The sequence below is a fragment of the Dasypus novemcinctus genome, chromosome 27, assembly GCF_030445035.2.
Source record: "Dasypus novemcinctus isolate mDasNov1 chromosome 27, mDasNov1.1.hap2, whole genome shotgun sequence".
Classification (NCBI taxonomy): Eukaryota; Metazoa; Chordata; class Mammalia; order Cingulata; family Dasypodidae; genus Dasypus; species Dasypus novemcinctus.
The window spans coordinates 17,416,889-17,435,727 of record NC_080699.1 but is presented as its reverse complement, the minus strand read 5'-3'; the positions used below and the strand labels follow the sequence as shown (position 1 = coordinate 17,435,727).

General features: G+C 51.9%; 1 protein-coding gene across 1 annotated transcript; it reads right to left on the bottom strand.

The window, feature by feature from the left end:
• Positions 1 to 26: 26 nt before the first annotated feature.
• Positions 27 to 17,628, bottom strand: LOC101447725 (uncharacterized). Its single transcript, XM_058289019.2, has 18 exons — positions 17,504 to 17,628; positions 16,854 to 17,081; positions 16,247 to 16,582; positions 15,418 to 15,798; positions 14,418 to 14,588; positions 13,814 to 13,971; positions 12,358 to 12,498; positions 11,982 to 12,099; positions 11,595 to 11,779; positions 11,316 to 11,441; positions 11,003 to 11,195; positions 10,340 to 10,456; positions 7,585 to 7,736; positions 6,812 to 6,898; positions 5,849 to 5,995; positions 5,229 to 5,426; positions 1,852 to 1,974; positions 27 to 146 (listed from the first exon to the last, which is right to left on the bottom strand). The coding sequence occupies exons 2-18, from the start codon at positions 17,020 to 17,022 to the stop codon at positions 141 to 143; spliced, it is 2,808 nt and encodes a 935-aa protein (XP_058145002.2). The 5' UTR covers positions 17,023 to 17,081; positions 17,504 to 17,628; the 3' UTR covers positions 27 to 140.
• Between the last annotated feature and the right edge of the window lie 1,211 nt (positions 17,629 to 18,839).

The following is an 18,839-nucleotide window of genomic DNA, read 5'->3' as shown; positions in this document are numbered from 1 at the left end:
ACCCCAAATTATACTACTTATCTATGTGATTCATACATGAATATTTATTTTAAAATAATTCTGTTATTCTCAGCTTCATCAGATGTTGATGTTTTATTTCTTTTTAACATGAAGACTAAAATGGGGCCACCATTTTCTTTCTAGAGCTAAAAATAAAACAGAAAAAGATCAGCATTAATAAGTAGTTATTTTTATAAAAAGAGCCATTAGGAAAGAGACATAATGCCCAAAATGAGGAAAAGTAGTTACAGAATAAAGAATTCCTATAAATCAATAAGAAACAAAAATAGGCAATCCAATGGAGAATGGGCAAAAGGCAAGAATAGGTGCTTCACAAGAAAGGACAGTCGGATGGTGTATAAGTATATGGAAGATGCTCATTGGATATCAGGGAAATGCAAATTAAAACTATGATGAGATACCGCATACCCAGAAGAGTGGTTAAAATAAAAAAATATTGAAAATACTAAATGCTCATGAAGATGGGGAGCAACCAGAACTCTTATCCATTGCTGGCAGCAGTATATACTTATACAATAACTTTGGAATTCTGTTTGGCAGTGTCTACTAAGGCATATTCATATCCTAAGACCCAGGGTTTCCAGTTCCAAGTAAATGCCCAATAGAAATGTATAGTTGCTGAAAGATGCAAAACAATATTCATGGCAAGACTATTTGTAATAACCCCAAGCTGGAAAATACTCACAAAGCGATCAGTTAGAATGAATAAATAAGTTGTAAGATATTCACACATCTATTTCTTGATCTAGATGTTGGACACCTGGGAATGTTCACTTTGGAAAATTCATTGAGCTGCATATTTATGATATGTGTACTTTTAAAAACTGTGTTATACTTTAATAAAGTTTTAAAAGAGTAGTTATCACCCCAGACGTTGGTGATAGCTTTCCGTAAACTGGCTTGGAGGCCAGGACTGGGGTCAGGGCTCTGTACTCCCTCTAGGTTGCTAGCTTCTGCTCTGGATTGCAATGTGGCAGGTCTCCACTTTGCATAAGAAAAATGAAGGCATGTGGGTGCTCTCTCTCTAGAGCAGGGGTTCGTAACCTTTTTTGTTCCATGGACTCCTTTGCTTGCTAGGTAAAAACCACGGACCTCTTACCAAGTCCACACTATACTGTGTATTCTTTAATAAATGTATCACACCAGCCCCAATATGTATCCACAAGAGTAATTTTTTTTTTAAATTTCAATACAAGCTCATGGACCCCCTGAGATCTTTCCAAGGACCCTTCAAGGGTCCGTGGACCCCTGGTTAAGAACCCCTGCTCTAGAGGTAAAATTACCACTGATCTTACAAAATATTAATGTTTGTAGTTTGGAACCAAAAGCATATTACTAATTTTTAAAAAGCTATGGCAAAATTTTAAATGCTAGGACTTAAATACTAACCAACAATGGCCCCCAAACAAAAATGCCTTTTGGAAAACAGTAGTAGGCAAATATGATATAGTAGAAGTAACCCTGAGCATGAAGGCAGGAGACCCATATTCTAGTTACTTTTTATCTTCTTCCCAGCTGGGTGAAATGGGCTCAGTCTGAGTTTGGTTCCTGCTCTATAGGCTCTATAGGATTAACACTTTACCTGCCTGGAAGATAGCAGGAAAAATTCTATGACCTGTTGGGTCCTTTTAAACTCTGAGTTCAAAGATCTACAATCTGTTACTGGGACAGCTCTTAAATGTAGTTACTATGTGATTTATTCATATGGTCATTAATTCCTAATCCTTTGTTCTGATACAAGCAATTCTAAATATGGCCCAAAATACAGGATTATAAATTTTAAGATGAATAGTAAATCAGCTTGCTATTCACTTTGTAAGGGCATCTCACCTTATCTTCCCCTCCAAAATGATCTCCTGGTTTTCTTAGTTTTTGTTGCTCTGCGGTGAGTATGCTCTTCAGGAAATGTTCCATATTGGTGAAGAGGAGAAGGTCTTTGCTTTTCTTAATATACTGTAGAGAGCATGAAGGACAGAGTTAAAACTGCTGTGCCCATTTCTTTTAAGTACTTTTGAATCTTCTTAACTGGAATGTGGACCTGGGAGTAATGTATGCAATTCTGCTTTTAAAATAAAATGAGTCCTCTTTATGGTTGGCAGTTGGCGTTAAGACTAACATTCCAGCTCCACAGCTGTCTCTAAGTCTTGGGCAAGTTGTTTTTAACTCTTCTAAGTCTCGGTTTCCTCATCTGTAAAATAGGAATAAAAGTAGCACCCACCTTATAGGAGTACAGGGAAATTAAATGAGATGATGTATATAAAACTCTGAGTATAACATCTGACACGTGGCAAGAATGAAATATATGTCTGCTCTCATCTGCCTTATAAGTTATATCGATTGGGTATTTCAGAATATGGCATTAAGGTACATACATATAAGTCAATTTATTCATTAAAGCAATAAATACATTGAGGGCCTACGATGAGCCTGACACTGGGGATACATGAGGAAACAAAACAAACACCCCTGACCTCATGGAGCTTACATTCTAGCAGGAGAAGAGAGATAATAAACAAGAAGCATGCTAAATAAGCAAATTGTATAGGATGTTAAAAAGTAATATAGGAAAAGGAAAGATAGAGCTGGGTAAGGAAATCTGATGAGTAGGGGGTTAAGGAGGGCTGAAAACTAAGATAGGATGGTGAGAGTAGGTTGCATTGAGAATGTGACATTTGTGCAGAGCCTTGCAGGAGGTAAGGGAGTTAGACACACTCTAACCAGTATCTTAACCTCAGAACAATTAGTCCAGGGTTTCTTAACCTCAGCACTACTGACATTTGGGGTTGGATAAGTCTTTGTTGTCCTCTGCATTGTGTGGTATTTAGCAGCTTCCCTGACCTCTACCTACTAGTTGACAGCAGCAGCTCCCAGTTGTGATGATCAAACATGTACTGCAGCAGCTGAAATTGCTGCAGATTGAGAACCATGGCCTTCGAGAAAGGAGTGCTCCAGGTAGAGGAACCCTTGAGAGGAGAGAGGACCTGGTGTGTTTGAAGAACAGCAAGGGGGTAAGTGTGGGTGGAGTTGGGCAGATGTGGGATAGGGTAACAGGTGAAGGGGTGAGGAAGACATGTGGGCACTTTGGCTTCTGTGGCTTTTACTCTGAGTGAAATGAGGAGCCGCAGCAGGATTTTTTGCGTAGGTCTGATTTTCATTTTAAAGGGATCACTCTGACTGTGTGCTAAGAAGAGTCTGAAGAGAGGCAAGGGGGGACCAGTCAGCAAGCATTGCAGTAATCCAGGCAAGAGCTGGCCTTCGCTTGCACCAGGTTGGTAGCAGTGTAGGTGATGAGAAGTGGTCAGATTCTGGATATAATCTGAAGGTAGAGCAACAGGATTTCCTGATGGGCTGGTGGTGGGGTATACGTAAGAGTGAAAGAGGTTTCAAGGAAGACCGGCCTAAGAAACTAAGAGTGGGGTTGCCATCATTTGAGATGGGATAGGTTTTGGGTGGAGCAGGTTTGGAAAGAAGATGGAAATTTGGTTTGGGTATGTTGAGTTAGAGATAATTATGAGACATCCAAGCAGAGATGGCCTGTAAGTGGTTGGATGTATGCATTGAGTTAGGGAGTCGTGTTAGGACTGGGGATATGATTTGGGAGTCGTTGACATATGGACGGGATTGAAGGCTACAAGGCTGGATGACACCCTCAAGGAGAAGAACTCCAAGAACTCCAACACGAAGAGATCAGGGAGAAGAGGAGAGATAAGCAGGGGAGACTGAGAAGGAACTGCCAGAGAGGAAGGAGGAAACCAGAGGAGGCGGGGGTCCTGATGGCCAAGTGAAGATGTTGAGGAGGAGAAAGTGAACAGCTGTGTCAAATGTGGCTACTGAGCGAGGACAGGGGATGAGCCATTCCCTGTGATTTGTGGGAGTTGGAGGATAACCGAATTCTGCGGTCTGGATCACTGACAGTTTTGAGCCCAAGTATTTCAAAATGTCATCAATGTCAGCAACTGCAGACTAACTCTTTGGCTCAGTACCTAATGGAGATTTGATTACCGAGAGAGGCATGTGGAGCATTTACTCAGCAATCAGGAGATTTCAATTCCAGTCTCAGATCTACCACGACAATAGCTTCACGACTTTGGGCAAATTGCTTAATCTTAAAATGTGACTTAAAATATATATGCTACCTACTTTGCAGGATTGCTGAGTGGATCAAAGGACTCCTCTCTCTCTCTGTGTAAAGTTATAAAGATTTATATGAAAATGGAAAAAAGATATGCGGTCGTTTATATCTTAAGAATGGATTGACGTTTAATGTAAGATGATCTTTTTAAGATCATGGACTTAAAATTTATGATCTTTTGTTTTTAACAGGTAAAAGGCTGAGATGACAATCTTTTTTTTTTCTTCATGAAAATGCTTTAAATAACACACCAGTATTAAAAAGAAGACTGTTGTGAAGTTTGCACAGAAAACAGCACACAATAGGTTTGGGTAAAGATGCCTTCACTTAGGGATGTGAATTTAGTCTCAAAGTCACAGTGACTTTTACAGATGGACTCTGGCTTGCTTATTGAAAGAAGTGTCAGTGGGGCATGAAGTTACATGGCTCGGTAGCCACATTTGCAATCCTATGGTCTCAAAGAGCCATGCAGCACTGTATGCCCTGTAGAGGAAAGGATTTCCAAGATATTGCCATGGAGGTTTGAGAAGGCAATGCACCAATGTCCCTCGGTCAGAAATATTTGAATAGGGCATATCCTGAAGCCTTTGTTCTGTGACAAACTCAGTTTTAATCAAGACAGTGTGATAGGGAAGTGGATTTGGCTCAACTGATAGACTGTTCACCTACTATATGGGAAGTCCAGGGTTCAAACCCAGGACCTCCTGACCCATGTGGAGAGCTGGCCCATGCACAGTGCTGATGCACACAAGGAGTGCCGTGCTATGCAGGGGTGTCCTCTGTGTAGGGGAGCCCTACCTGCAAGGAGTGCACCCCCACAAGGAGAGCTGCCCCATGCAAAAAAAGTGCAGCCTGCCCAGGAGTGGCGCCGCACACACGGAGAGCTAATGGAGCTAGATGATGCAACAAAAAAAGAGACACAGATTCCCGGTGCTGCTGACAAGAATCCAAGTGGACACAGAAGAACACACAGTGAACAGATACAGAGAACAGGCAACTAGGGGAGGAGAAGGGGAGAGAAATAAATAAAAAATAAATCTTTAAAAAAAAGAGACTAGGTGATAGAGTTAGCTACCTCTTCCAACGACTCTGGCTCCAAGGGGGACTCGTGCTTCCTTTCAATGAGTTTCGAGAGAAGATCTCTTTCTCCTTCTGAGATGGGCTGCTCTTCCAGCAGGATGGCACTTATGATTTGGCCAAACTTACTGTCTCGGGAGACTGCTGACATTTGCAGCGTGATAGAGAAGGCTTCCTTGAAATAGATCTTTAGCCCCTGCTCAAGGAAGAGAAGGTGTGGGGGGCAGATCAGTAGGGCTTCTGGGAGTTGCTATTAAGGCTTGAAAACACTGGCTGAATAGTGGGGCTCGGGGTTCATCCTCCCCTGCTGCCCTTGCCATGCGCTGCTGTGACCATCGGCAATCCCGGGGAGTTTGCCCTGACAAGTCCATAAATCTCTGCGGAAAGCTCCACTGCCCTTCTCCTAGGAAGCTTGCTTCTCTCAAGAGCTAGAGGGGTGCACGCATTCATCACCGGCTGCCACCGACCTGAGCAGGAACAGCCACCTCCTGGCCAGGCACCAGGAGCCACAGCCCACCGAGGGGCTCGACGGAAGCTGGCAAGGCTGCAGAGCTTAGAGCCGTTAGCAACCCCGGGGATCTGGGAAGAGGAGCAAAGAGGCCCGGCAGGTATGAATACCTCGTAAAACGACCTCAGAAAGGCCGGGTGGGAGTCGTGGTCGAGGTCCTCGGTGGCGATGTGGGCCAGGCCTTGGATCAGCAGCAGCGCGAAGCTCCCCACCGACGCCAGGCTCTCTCTCCCAACCAGCAGCCTGTGTGCGGCCCTCTGAGGGGAGAAAACCCCAAACGCGGAGATGGGCGCCCCAGGGAGCAGGGCCGCTGCCACGGCCGTTTTCTGATTTTACATGCTTTCTATCACGAGGCCAGAGCCTCCCCGAGCTGCCTGGAAATTTACTGAAGGGAGGAGGTCGATGACGAGGGAAAATTACTGTTCTAGTTCAACTCTGCAAGTAAATGATTTTCTTTACTATCTCCCAGTTTTTCTGCTACCCTCATCTTATAGCAAATAAACTACTAGACATTTCGGCCCCAGTTCCTTATGTATCTCTGTGTTGGATGCATCTCCTTCAATCACAGTTTCCTTAAGCGGTTGGTTTTCTGACTTCAGCGTGATTAAGAGCCACAGGGGAGTGCTTCTATTCTTGGGGCCCATTCCAGAATCTGATTCCGTGGGCCTGGGGGGCGGCCCAGGTATTTCCATTTCTACCGAGCTCCCCAGGTAGCTGGTGCACCTCACAGACGCTGTTTGTGTGGGGTTTCCTGAAGCTGGCCTCCTGAACCTTTCGGGAAATACCAGTCTGGAACCACCCGCCTTGAGAATGACAGAGATTCATGACCAGGCACAAGGCCATGACGATTCCCTGGGCGCAAGCCAGGACATATTCATTTCCCTGATTAGAGAAAGCTCTTACACGGTGAAATTTATTATTCCTGAGCTAAATGACTTCTTTCCAATGGGGAATAAAATGCATCAGGACCCGAGAGAGAAAAATGTTTTATAACATTGGTTCTTTGTTGTTCTGCTTATCTTCCCTAGATCCTAGAATTCTATAACCCATGCCTAGGAATAAAGTTGCAGCACCTCATAGAAGAAGGAACCTTGGAACGCATTGTCTGAGGTTTGTGTGGCAGGAAGACGAGAAGCAATCTGCAAGGTGATCTCTGGAGTCTGCAAGGGGTGAAATACGAAAACCGAAACAAAAAAAACAGCCTTTTGCTAAGAACTTTTCAAGCAGCTCAGCTGCATGGCATCCACCAAATTAACAGAAAGCAAACACATTGCATCATCAGTTTAAACTCTAACAGGGTGAGGAGATTCAGGAAAATGGAGAGATTATTTTGGAATACTCAGAAGAATGTTCTGCTGTGACAAACATTTTATTGTTTTCTAAATAGAGGTGGGCCAAAGTGGTGGACAGACATGCGGGCTGTCAAGCCATAATTCCTGGATCCAACTCTGGCTCTGCCTTTTTGGCTGTGTGATCTTGGGTGAGTTTATTCAATCACTCTGTATCTTTCCCCCTCAATTTAAAAATGAGATAAAATAATAGTATCTGTATCATAAGGTTTTTGTGACAATTAAATGAGTTAATTCGTGTAAATTCTTAGATTGCTTTCTGGCATGTAGAAAGCCCTTCATTTATCCTCCTCATTCTTAGTATTATTAAAAAATTAGACTTAAGATTGGTAAAATGACTCCCATCAGACCCCTAAAGGGAGGAACGAGGAAGTTTCCTGTTCCAGGTCCTCCATCCTAAGGAATATCCATGGCCTCGAAGCTTACTTCCTGGCCAACCTGCCCTCTTTGGCTGCCTTGGTTGACTGCTCCACAGAGGGGCTAGAAAGCAGACTCACGTGTAGCTGGGGGATGAGAAGGTGCAGGATGGAGAGGCCATACTGATAAACCACAAACTCCCTGGCGGAAAGCTCTGCCAATTGCACAGTTATCAGCTCTTCTTTCTGCATTGTCTGAAATTTTGGGAGATCTTGCAAAGAGCTTTTTGGGTCTGCAGAGAGCAACAAAAACCAGTAAAATTTTCAAGAGTTTTCCATAGTCACATATGTTAACAATAACATTCAACTTCAGTAAATGTTTATTTGCAGGTATCAATCATCCATCCATCATCCATCCATCCATCCATCCATCATCCATCCATCCACTCATCCTCCTGTGCTTCAGGCTCTCCTGCTCTTCTTCATGGAAAAGTGACCAAGTCTTTGTCCATAGGTGCAGAGGAGCTAGAAGAATAGAACAAGAGAAGATGGTAACAGACTTTTTTCTACTGTCTCACAGGATTGTTCTGAGCATTAAATGAGATCATAAATGTAATGCACTTAGAAAGGTATCTGAGGAAGCGGATGTGGCTCAACTGATAGAGCATCCGCCTACCATGTAGGAGGTCCAGGGTTCAAACCCAGGGCCTTCTGGCCCATGTGGTGAGCTCGTCCACCTGCAGTCCTGCTACGCGCAAGGAGTGCCATGCCACGCAGGAGTGTCCCCCGTGTAGGGGAGCCCCATGTGCAAGGAGTGCACCCTGCAAGGAGAGCCGCCCCGCATGAAAAGCGCAGACCACCCAGGAGTGGCGCCGCACACATGGAAAGCTGACACAGCAAAATGATGCAACAAAAAAGAGACACAGATTCCTGGTGCCGCTGAGAATGCAAGCGGACACGGAAGAACAACACAGCAAATGGACACAAGAGAGCAGACAATGGGGGGGGGGGGTGGTGAGGGGGAAGGGGAGAGTAATAAATAAAATAAATCTTAAAAAAAAAATAGAATGTATCTGGCACACACTAACCACTCACAAATGTTAGCTATATTGAAAGTCTTACTTCCTCACAAAATTATCCATAATGGACCTTGACAGTTTAAACATTTTCTATTGTCTTTTTTTTCTTGAGAAGACAATGTAAAACGAATATGTAGCATGGTACAGGAAAGAATGCTGAAGCAGCTGTCAGAAGGTCTGCTCCAGGCTCTGTATGATCCTGGGAAAGTCACTTAACTTCTTTACCATAAAAATAAGTTAATAATCTTCTTTAATCTCATCTATGAAAATGAGTTAATAATTTTCCACTATCTTATAGAATTTGAGTGAGGGTTTTCAGATACAGACAAGACATGGTATGTAACATTTCTTTGATAATTATGAAGCCAATACAATTGCAAGACAAAGTAGGTTGAAGTGGGGGTGGAAACTCAAAGGATGACACACCTCTTGGCCCAGCCTCTTCTTGGTTTCCTCACAAAGGGAGGAGGAATCAAAAACAAGACTGGTCAAGTTCCAGGGCTGCCAAAACTTTTTCTTTGAGATACTGGGGGCCAGGGTTTGAACCCTGGATCTCATATGTGGGAATCTGGCACTCAACCACTGAGCCACATCAACTTGTCTGAGTTAGTTGCTAGTTTTTTCATTTGTTTTGCTTGTTTTTTTTTTTAAAGGAGGCATTGGGAACCGAACCCAGGACCTTGAGCCACATTTGCTCCCCAAACTTTTTTTTGTAAAGGGCCAGGTAGTAAATATTTTAGGCTTTGCCAGTCAAGAGAAAAGTTGGGGTTTAAAGTTTGTGCTTCCTATCACCATGGTAGAAACATGGCGTGATTCCCCTACAAAGCCTTCTTTTCTTTGAAACACAGTGATCATCCCTTCTGGGAACTCACCGGAATGAGTTCTCTTTGGCACTGCTCTCAAAGTGTTGGATAACTTTTCATATGGGGAAGTAGGTCAAAAGCACAGTCTCTGAGGTGGGACTTCCTGGCATTAAATTCCATTTGAACTACTCAATAGCTCTGTGATCTCTGACTACTTGCTTGACCTATCCAGATGCCTCAGCTTCCTCATCTACAAAGTGAGTATTAGTACCCACTTTGCTGGGTTGTTGCAGAGATTCAATGAGCTAATATATGTAGAGATGTAGAACCGTATACATGACATTCCATATAAATGTTGTTCTTCTTTTGATATTTTTTTCTCCCAATCACATAAAGCCATTCTTGGCTTGTGGTTAATTTGTGTCATACAAAATAGGTAGCCTGCTGGAGTCTGCCCGTGGGCTGTAGTTTGCTGACATTTGGTCAAGTTCAAGGATGTTCAGGGAGCTATGCTTAGGGGTGGACTGCGACATGCTCTTCACGTCCACTTGGGTGGGTGGGTGAGTTGCAACAACCCTGGCTCTTAGGGCAGGCCAGCTCCACTCTCTCCTCGGCTTCCGTTCCACGTGGCCATGGGGCTGGGAAGGGGAGCTCTCTCTGTCTCCTATCTCACTCTGTGTGCCTCACTCTTCCATTGTAACGTGTGGCTGACTGTATGGAGTAAAAGTGCAAGATTTAGATTCAGTTTCTGGTGGGAAGGTGGCCTAGGCCAGATTTCTTAGAGTTTTACCAGAGTTCTGCTGTAGGGGTTACTGGAAATTTTCCAAGTAATTATTAAGGCAGTATTTTGAATCCTGTTTGCTATTCCTTGTATGTAAACCCCTTGGGGATGGCGAGAAAGGTGTGGTTGGCAAGGCAGGATTCTGACATTCCTACTCCTTGGGGCTTATACCATCAAATACCTTCTGTGCCCCTGATAATGCCAAAGAGGGGTACCAGAGAAGAGGAGGTTACCTGGTTGGTGGTGCACATCCCCTTGGGGTTCGATGTCCTCTCTGGGGGCTTGGGACCAGATGTCTACTCTATTCAGGGCAGACAAGAGCGGGGAGGTCCAGGTGCCATCAGCTTTATCTGCATCGGAACAGGGGGAGGAAAATCATTGTTGGGGTGAGGGAGCAGGACTGTGGGCAAAGTTAAAGAGAGCGAGACGTAGCACTGAGTGGTCCAGGCAGCCTCAAGACGGCCCCCCGTGACTCCCATGGAGAAGTCCATGTGGCAAGCGACGGATGTCCCTGGCCATGGCCAGGAGGACCTAAGGCCTGCCAACAGCCACAGGAGTGAGCTTGAAAGCAGATGCTACCCCCTCACGCCCTGAGATGACCGCACCACTGGCCAACACCTTGGCCACAGCCTCATGCGAGTGCCTGAGCCAGAGGCACCAAGCTAAGCAGAAATCATAAGATAATAAATGTCTTTTATTTTAAGGCATGACATTTTGGGCTCATTTGTTACGCAGCAATAGGTAACTAATGCACTGGGTTCCTCTATATTCTTCCCAAAGAATCTACCTAAGGCCATGCTCTCCACAGTCCTCTGAAACCCTAGTTGTGGTATTAGCCAACTGGACTTGTCAAGACTTGGCCAGCAGAAGGAACGTTGAGCCGGGGCCATCCTCACCTGCTCCTGGCCTCTGACCCTCGAGCCCCAGGCCATCGCCTTGAGCTCCCACCAGCGCCGCAGTGAGGCTCTTCAGGAATGGGATCAGCACGGGGCAGGCAGCGGCCCCGCCGCCGTGAGAAGTGGTGACTGTTCCATAGAATCTGCCTCCAGGGTAATTCTCCAGACACACAGGGGTTCCTGAGGCAATCATCTGGGACGAAAGAGTCAGAACCTAGTTCTGCATCTGCTTCCCACCTCTTCCAGGTGGCTGCTTTGGGACTTGCTCTCTGAAGCCCTATCGAAGATGAAACTACAGATCCTCAGTCAGTACCTGGCTGTGCAAGAGCTGAAGGTGGCTCAGCTCCCGCTGGAACTGAAGCTGGCTGAGGGCCCTGTCCAGGAAACTCTGTCTCTCCCTCACCACCTCCCGAAACTCATCAGAGAGATGCTGAACCACCTGGAAAGCAAAATGCCAGAATCCTTTCTCTCTGCTCTGTGTCCCCGCCCATCCCACTGCTCCTGGATCCACCTACCCCCCAACATTACATTGCCCTGAAGAGCCACATCCGATGCCCCGGGAGCCTCTCCCTTGCTAGCCTCCAAGCCGTACCTCCGTCGGGCAGTTCCAGGCCGGCGGACTCTGACTCATGCTGCGTTGCAGCCACATCTCCTCCTCCTGGCCCCGCAGCCTGGCCACTGCTCGCCTGAGCTTTTCCGCAGCCTGCCTTAGAGTCTGAAGGCACTTCTGCACGCCCTGCAGTACCTGTGCCTCCCATTCCCACTCCTCTCTGTCGGCTGCAGAGGGGAGAGGAAAGGGCCGTGCGGCAGCAGCCACCACGGGCGGCGGGTGGAGGGGAGAAGGAGGGGCTCCCAGGAGCCAGGGCCAGGCTGGGGCACGCTTGGGAGGCAGGAGGGACTCTGCGCTGGGCAGGAACGCCATGCCCAGGGGATTTTGGCCCTGGGCATCTGGGCCTGGGGTGGGGGGCAGCTTTCCCACCTTGAGAGAGCAGGCCGAGCTCTGGGCTGCTCTGAGTGCTCAGCGCTCTGGCTCTCCTCTGGGACTCCTGGAGGCGGCTGGTCTCCAAGGCTGCGCAGGCCTCCTCAGCGGCCCTCAGCTACCAGGATAGAGCACAGGGCAGGGTCACGGGGGAGGCAGGTGCTCTGCTGGACAGCCTCGTGGCAGCTCCTCCACCCTGCTGAGACACTGAGGGGTGGCCTGGAGCTGGGGAGTCTGGGTGTGTGTGTGTGTGACCGTGTCTGCCCTGAAATGGCTTGCATTCTTGTTGCTGGATCGGGGGGCACAAGGGCTCCCAACAAATGTGTGCCGCCTTGGCAGGGGGTGGGGACGGAGGGGTGCCACTGCTGGGCCTCACCTGCTGCCCAGCGTCTCTGCCTGGAGTGAAGAGGACCTCCTGGGTCAGGTCCCCCAGAAGCTCTGCTACCTGCTCCTCGTCCCGTCCCTGGTGGCGCCAGTACCGGCCCCGGGCTCTCAGCTCCCGCTCCAGGGTGTCCACCTACAGCACCCAGCTTGCTTAGGCTGGCAGGCGTTTCTCCTCCCAGCCCAGGCGGTCTGGCTGTAGCCCCCAAAGCTGCCCAAGAGAAGGCCTCCTGTAACCCCGGGCGTCCAAGGCTAAGACGGAGGAGGCAGTTGACTCGGTTGTGGGTGGTAAAATAGCCACCAAGGAAGTGGAAGGTCCCCAGCCACTCTCCTCCTCCCTCAGCACCTGACTCTTCCGGGGTCCTCTGTGCCTCCTCCTCTCACCCTCCCCTTGGGGAGGCCGGGGGAGATGGGCTCGGGACAGTGGGAAATTTTTCTTGATCCTTCTCCCCCGCTGCATTATTCCTTTATGCTGTGAGACAACGGACCGGGGACTAGAATTGACATTTCTTGGCTTCTAAGAGGAATCTTTCAGGACATAACCATCTTTGTTTCTGAAACTGTAGCTAGGCTGAGAACGTGTGACCCTAAATCATTTTCCTTTTGGTAGCGATCTGCCAAGGACTGAATTATTGCAATAAGCTCCTGATGGGGCTTCCTGCTCTAGCCTGGCCCTGCTCCCATCCATCCCCTGCACTGTTGCCAGAGGAAACTTTCTAGAATGCTGATTTTATGGATGCATAAAAATGTCTGGAGGGAGACATGCCAACCTGTTAACACTGGCTGCATTTGGTGGGAGAGCCTGGATTAGGGGCAGGAAGAAGCTGATGGCTGGAGGAAGGGCAAAGAGCTGGGGCAGCTCTTGCTTCTTCACTTACATACTTGAAAAAATGCGGCAAGATTATGAGTAAGATATTTTCTTTTTGTATTGTCCCATATTTTCCAAATTTAAAAGTCTCTAAAAAAATTCATGTCTGATCACGTCCCATGTCTACTTAGAATGCCTCAATGGCGCCACGTGACTTTCACGACCTAAGTCACACTTCGTGGCCCCAGCCAAGGACACAGGCTGCCCACGTCTTGTTTCCTGCCTTGCTCGTTGGCCTCATCTACGGCCTTTGCCCCAGAACCTTCCTCATCCTGGAACATGCCTGCTTTCACAAACCGCCTTGGCCCTGGCTCTCCCCGGAGGCTGGAGAGACTTTTCCTGACTCCTTCATCAAGCTTCAACCCAAGGGTAAACTTTGGGGAAGCCTTCCGGGAACTCTCCCCTTTCTGATTTAGGTGCCCCTCTTCAGAGCCTCCTTAACGCCTTGGAATACCTCAGTTGTGGCTGGAGCCCCCGACCTGCCCAGAGGCTCCGAGCCTTGGGTCTTGGTATTTCAACACCTAACAGAATGTTCTCAATGCCTAGTGCTGAAGGAATGAGTAGAATCAAGCCTCCTACCTACCAGACCAGGGTCTCCGAGCCCCCGCGGCAGGGCCTCCAGCACCTGGACCACTGGCACCACCAGGCCAGTGGACGGGTCCATCCTAGCAGCAATGACCGGGCCGGGCTCCCCAGTCAAGGGGTCGATGGCTTGAGCCCCAATTGAGATTGGAACGACACCTGTGGGATGCCAACCCCGCCACCAGCTTTAGTTCCCGGAGATGGGGAAGAGGCGAGTGGGCAAAGGGGGAAGGAATTATGGAGAGAAGGGAGCAATGGGGCCCCCGGGCCCGCCTTTACCCTTCAAGAGGCTCTGAGCCGGATTAGAGGGTGTCCTGAGGCCAAGCTCTGGGGTGTGTGTGTGAGTTTCTGAAGCCCTGGACTTAACAATAAAGGGAGAAAGATGACCTGTGGCCCTGGGGCTCTGGAACCTCTGAGCACCTTTACTCTGGGTCTCGGCAGCCCCCGCAGCAATGCCAGGTAGGGCTGGAAAAGGACCCTATTTCGTGGCTCCTGAGGGCAGGGAATGGGGCCACCCCTCGTGAGCTTTACAGGGTTTTCTCTCCCAGGTCGAAGTCACATTCCTGATCCCCAGCAAGCTCTCAGGGTCCCAAGCTCCCTCCTACCTTGGCCGTAGGCATCTTCCATTGAGCCGGCCAGGGGTGTGGCGTGATCGGAATTCCCATCCCGTTCCATGCCCAGGATGGGCACCAGGAGCCCTGAGCCCTCGGGGTCCGGAATCTCCATCCCATAGAGGGCCGGGATCCACTGCTCCGTCCCAGGATAGCACATCGTTCCTAACACAAGGGGGGTGCAGAGGGGAGAAGCTGAGGGGCTAAGTGACAAGCTGAGGCTCTCTCCAGGCTCGGCGCAGGGAGGCATCCCTGCAAAAGCTGCATTTGTTTCTTTTGAGGCCAACTTAACATTTCAAATCAGACGGGAAATCCTGATGGTCTGCAAGGGAAGGGCCATGTGAGGACTGAGTGGCATCAGGCTTTTGGGGACAATCTCCAGGTCACACTAAAAATGTTAACTAACATCTTGTCACCCTATAGGCAGAAGGAAGCTTCTAGAGGATTTGAGTGAGATAAGTTCTAGAGAGATGCCACTCCCACTTCCTCTTCCCCGCCTTCCTCGTATCAGGATATGGGGGGAGGTGGAGGAGCTGGGCAGGCTCCTTTCCTGAGCTTATTCATGCGAAGTTCAAGGGCACTGCAGGAGTAAAAGCGAGAAGGGAGGTGAGGGCGGGGGAGCCCCAGACTCCAGGCCTGGCGTTGCAGCTAGCTAACTGCGGCACCCTGGGTGGGCCAGTCACGTTGCTCCTTGAACTTGGGGTTCCCCACTGTAAAATGAGGGTCCTACACTTTATGTGAGAACAATGCATAAGGGCAGGGCCCGTGGCCTGGGTGAGAGAGTAAAAATACCGACAAGGACAGTCAAGCATTTGCAGGGTGGGACACAAAGCCATCGGGCGCCCTCCGTCTTCTCTGGGTCACACAAGTATATGGTCAGTGAGGTCGCAGGCCTGTCCCCGAGCTTGCAGGCCCTGAGGCCCCAAAGCACCAGGTTGCCCCGGGCCTGGGATTCCTCGGGGCCTTGGAGCCGCGTGCCCAGGCCCACACGTACCGAGCCTGCCCCCGCTGGCCTGGACGCCCTCCGCGGCCTCCAGCTGCCTCTCCAGCCTCTGAGCCTGCTGCAATGCGTGGGCCAGGCTCAAGGACAGGGCCTGTTGCATGTCCTCCAGAGCCGCCTCCAGCTCCTGTGTGCCCCCCGGCCCCGCGCGCTCCTGACACTGCCGGAGCACGGCAGTCACGTGGGTCTGGGCCACCAGCACGTTGGCATCCAGCAGGGCCTGTGACCCCCCCGCGTGCGGCTGCATCCGGCCCTCGTGCCTGCACACTCCCTGGAACCGGGCTGTCTTCCCGCTCAGAGGCTCCACGAAGCAGTCCCCAGGCAGCAGGAGGGTCCCCGAGGCATCTCGCAGCCCCCCCAGGGCAAGCACCTCACCTAGAAGCAAAAAACCTAGAGGGTAACGAGGGAAAGAAGAGGGATGCAGGCAGGTGGGGGGCTGGGAGGACTGGGGGATGAAGGCAGAAAGGTGGGACTGGTTGGGGGACTGGAGGCTGGGGAGGCAGAGGGATCAGAGAGCCAGCAGAGGGCTGGGAACGGTGATGACAGGAGGAAGGTTCCTTATTTGAAAAGCACCCATTTACTTTTACGGTAGAACCACCCCGTTGTCTTTTCCCTTCCTGGGGGCACAGCAATGGAGATGGGGAAGGGGTGAGGGAGGCTGGGAAGGAGAGCGAAGGCGGGGGTGAGAGGCTCAGCAAGGATGGAGGACAGAAAGAGGGGGGCTGACCACAAGGCGGGGGCCTAGGGGCCGAGCAGAGGGACTGGGGGGCCAGGCCAGGAGGGGACAGAGGGGGCAAGGCCGGGCCTGGGGCTGCCGGGAGACCTGTGTCTTCATCCACTGCAACTCCCAGGATTGGCCAGACGTCTCCCGTGGCTGGGTCCTCCACGGGCGCCCCCAACTCCAGCGGGGCCACGGTCTGGGTGAGGGGATTGCAGTATGTCCCCCCAAGAGTGAGCCACTGCCTGGTTTGGGGGTGCAGAGTCACAGCCAGCACGGGCACCTCGATCCCAGTTACGGGGTCCGTCATCAGGGCCCCCAGCCCAGATGCCCTCCTGGGCTGCAGGACCGGCAGGCGCAGGGCTGGCGGGGAACCCGAGGCAGGACAGGGTGGGTAGGGCACGTAGGGGAGGATGGCAGCCTCTGAAGTGCGCACGCCACCTGGACGGGGAGATGGGAGGTGTCGCTACGCTTCCCTAGGCCAGCCACCCTCCCCTCCCTGGCACTGCAGGATGGGGGCTGGAGAGGGCCCCCCGCCTCTGCTTCCCGCCACCCCTGCCTGGTCTGCATCCAGCAGGGGTGCGCAAGCGTTGACTGCTCTGCGGGCCCCTGAGTCCACTGTCCAAGGAGGGGAACCTGTGGCCGGAGCCGTGCTCCCCCCACCAGCCCAGGCCCCTTCACTGAGCCCAGCATGCGGGGGGCCGGGGCTCACTGGCGTTGGAGTCTGTGGTGGGCAGCAGGGTGGCGCTCAGCAGGTCATAGCCCAGGTTTCCAGCCTCGGGCAGCACCCGCCCAGTGTCTGGGTGGACGAAGTGGCCAGGAGGAACGGGCCCCGCGTGGCCACTGGCTGGAAGCAGCGCGCAGCTGGGGCCGGGGACCATCAGCCCGGTGATGGGATTCACGCTGATGACATCGGCCACCCCGGGAAGGCCGGCAGAGGCTGCGGGGGAGCCAGCGTTAGGCTCCCTCAGTGTCACCAGAGATGACCAGAATTCCACCCTCACCCAGGACAGATGTGGGGCTCTCCAGGGCCGGGGTCTTGTCTTTGTGCAATGTCAAGTCCCCAGTGTGGAGCCCTGCCCTGGACTCGGCAATATCGTCCCCTGGCAGGTGGGCCGAGGCTGGAGGGACCTGGGGAGTGGCAGCCCAAAGGGTGACAAGATGGAGCTGGGGACTCCCAGAACCCAGCGGTTTCGTTTGCTTCCGCAGTTCTTCCTAGGAGCCAGACAGGCACCTCTGGGGCCTGGACTCTGGTCTCCCCCGCTTCCCCCACCCTTGCATGGTGGCCGCCGCGTCTCTGCAGGGCCTGCGCTCTGAACGCACAGAGGTCCTGGGGTCCCCGGCTGAGCGGGCTGGGCTCACCCGGACGCAGCAGCGCCGCCCCGGTGCCGGTGCCCAGGACGCCCCAGGCCTTGAGGCGGTGGCCCTCCTGCAGCACGGCCTGGGACAGGCGGCCCAGCACGGCGTCCAGCCCGGGGACTGCCCTGGGTGTGTGCGCGGGGGAAGTTAGGGACGCGCGGGGGCACCTGGCGTGGCCCACCAGGCCGCCCCCGGCCCCCGTCTCGCGGCGCCCGAGGCCGCGCCGCCACGCACACACCCTTGCGGGTCCCGGCCCGCCCGGGAGCGCGCCCGCAGCAGCCGCCGAGCCGCGGCCAGCGCGGCGCCGAAAGAGGCGCAGTGCCGCCGCCGCGCGCGCAGGTCCCGGCGCAGGAGCTCCAGCTGGCGCCGCAGGCCACCCGCGTACTGGCGCGCCAGGCGCCGCCTCCGCACGGCCTGCTCCTCCGCGGCCCTGGCGGCCGCCTCGGCGGCCTGGGGACGGAGGCACCGTGTCTGCTCACCCGCAGGGGCGGCAGCCTCGGGGACACCCCGCCCCCCCGGGCGCGCACGACCCTTCTGGGCCGGCAGAGGCAAAGGGCAGGAAGTTCCCAGGGATGGGGTGTGTGTGTGTGTGTGGGGGGGGTCGCTGAAGGCCCTGGGGTGGGAGCCGGGGACTCCGGGAGGGGACGGTGGCAGTGGGCACAGAGGTGAACCCAGCCCACCTGTTGCTGCCCCCTCTCGTCCGTGGAGTCCTGGCCGCAGCGCTTAGCACCCCACAGCCGCCGGAGAGAACGGGCTTCGCGCAGAAGTCGGAGGTAGAGGAGCTTGAGCTGCAGGGAGGGGGGCTTCAGCCTGTGACCCCCGTTCCCGGGCCCACCCCGCCGCTTCCACCGCTGTGACTGCGGCGCCCCCTGCTGCCCGCAGCTGGAGATGCGCGAGAACAAAATGCCCTGCGACACTGGGGACCAAGGGTGAGGACCAGCAGGTGCAAGTCCCAGCACGTCCCTTCGGCCAGGCCCATTTTTGATCCAAGGATTGCCAGTGTGTTCTTTTTGCGCCTAATGCCGCCACCTGGTGGCATGGATTTGTCCCCAAGTTAGGCTATTGAGGATCGGGAATTGGAATCTGAGACTTGTAGAGCTGGCCTCGGTAGCTTCCCTACCTTTGGTCCGAGGCCCTCGGTTTCCTAACGGCAGGTCTAAATTTGATGTGACTTATTCCATCTTCCCTGCCTGCATACTCTCCTTTTTCTCCTGACTCTATCCATAGACTGAGGATTTCTTCAGGTTCTACGCCCCAAAACCACCTCTCCTGGAGAAAAAGGTGCATTTCCAGCACTATTTTGCTTCTCCCAGCCTCGGGTGCAAGCATTGCCTGGAGC

What these genes read in the sequence shown, in the direction of transcription:
- LOC101447725 (XM_058289019.2), bottom strand. Translation starts at nt 17,022, where the DNA reads ATGGTCCCCGGCCCCAGCTGCGCGCTGCTTCCAGCCAGTGGCCACGCG. An exon ending in TGCAGTGGATGAAGACACAG is followed by an intron (nt 15,799 to 16,246) that starts GTCTCCCGGCAG and finishes TTTTGCTTCTAG; the next exon opens with GTGAGGTGCTTGCCCTGGGG. An exon ending in GGATGTGCACCACCAACCAG is followed by an intron (nt 7,737 to 10,339) that starts GTAACCTCCTCT and finishes TGCTCTCTGCAG; the next exon opens with ACCCAAAAAGCTCTTTGCAA.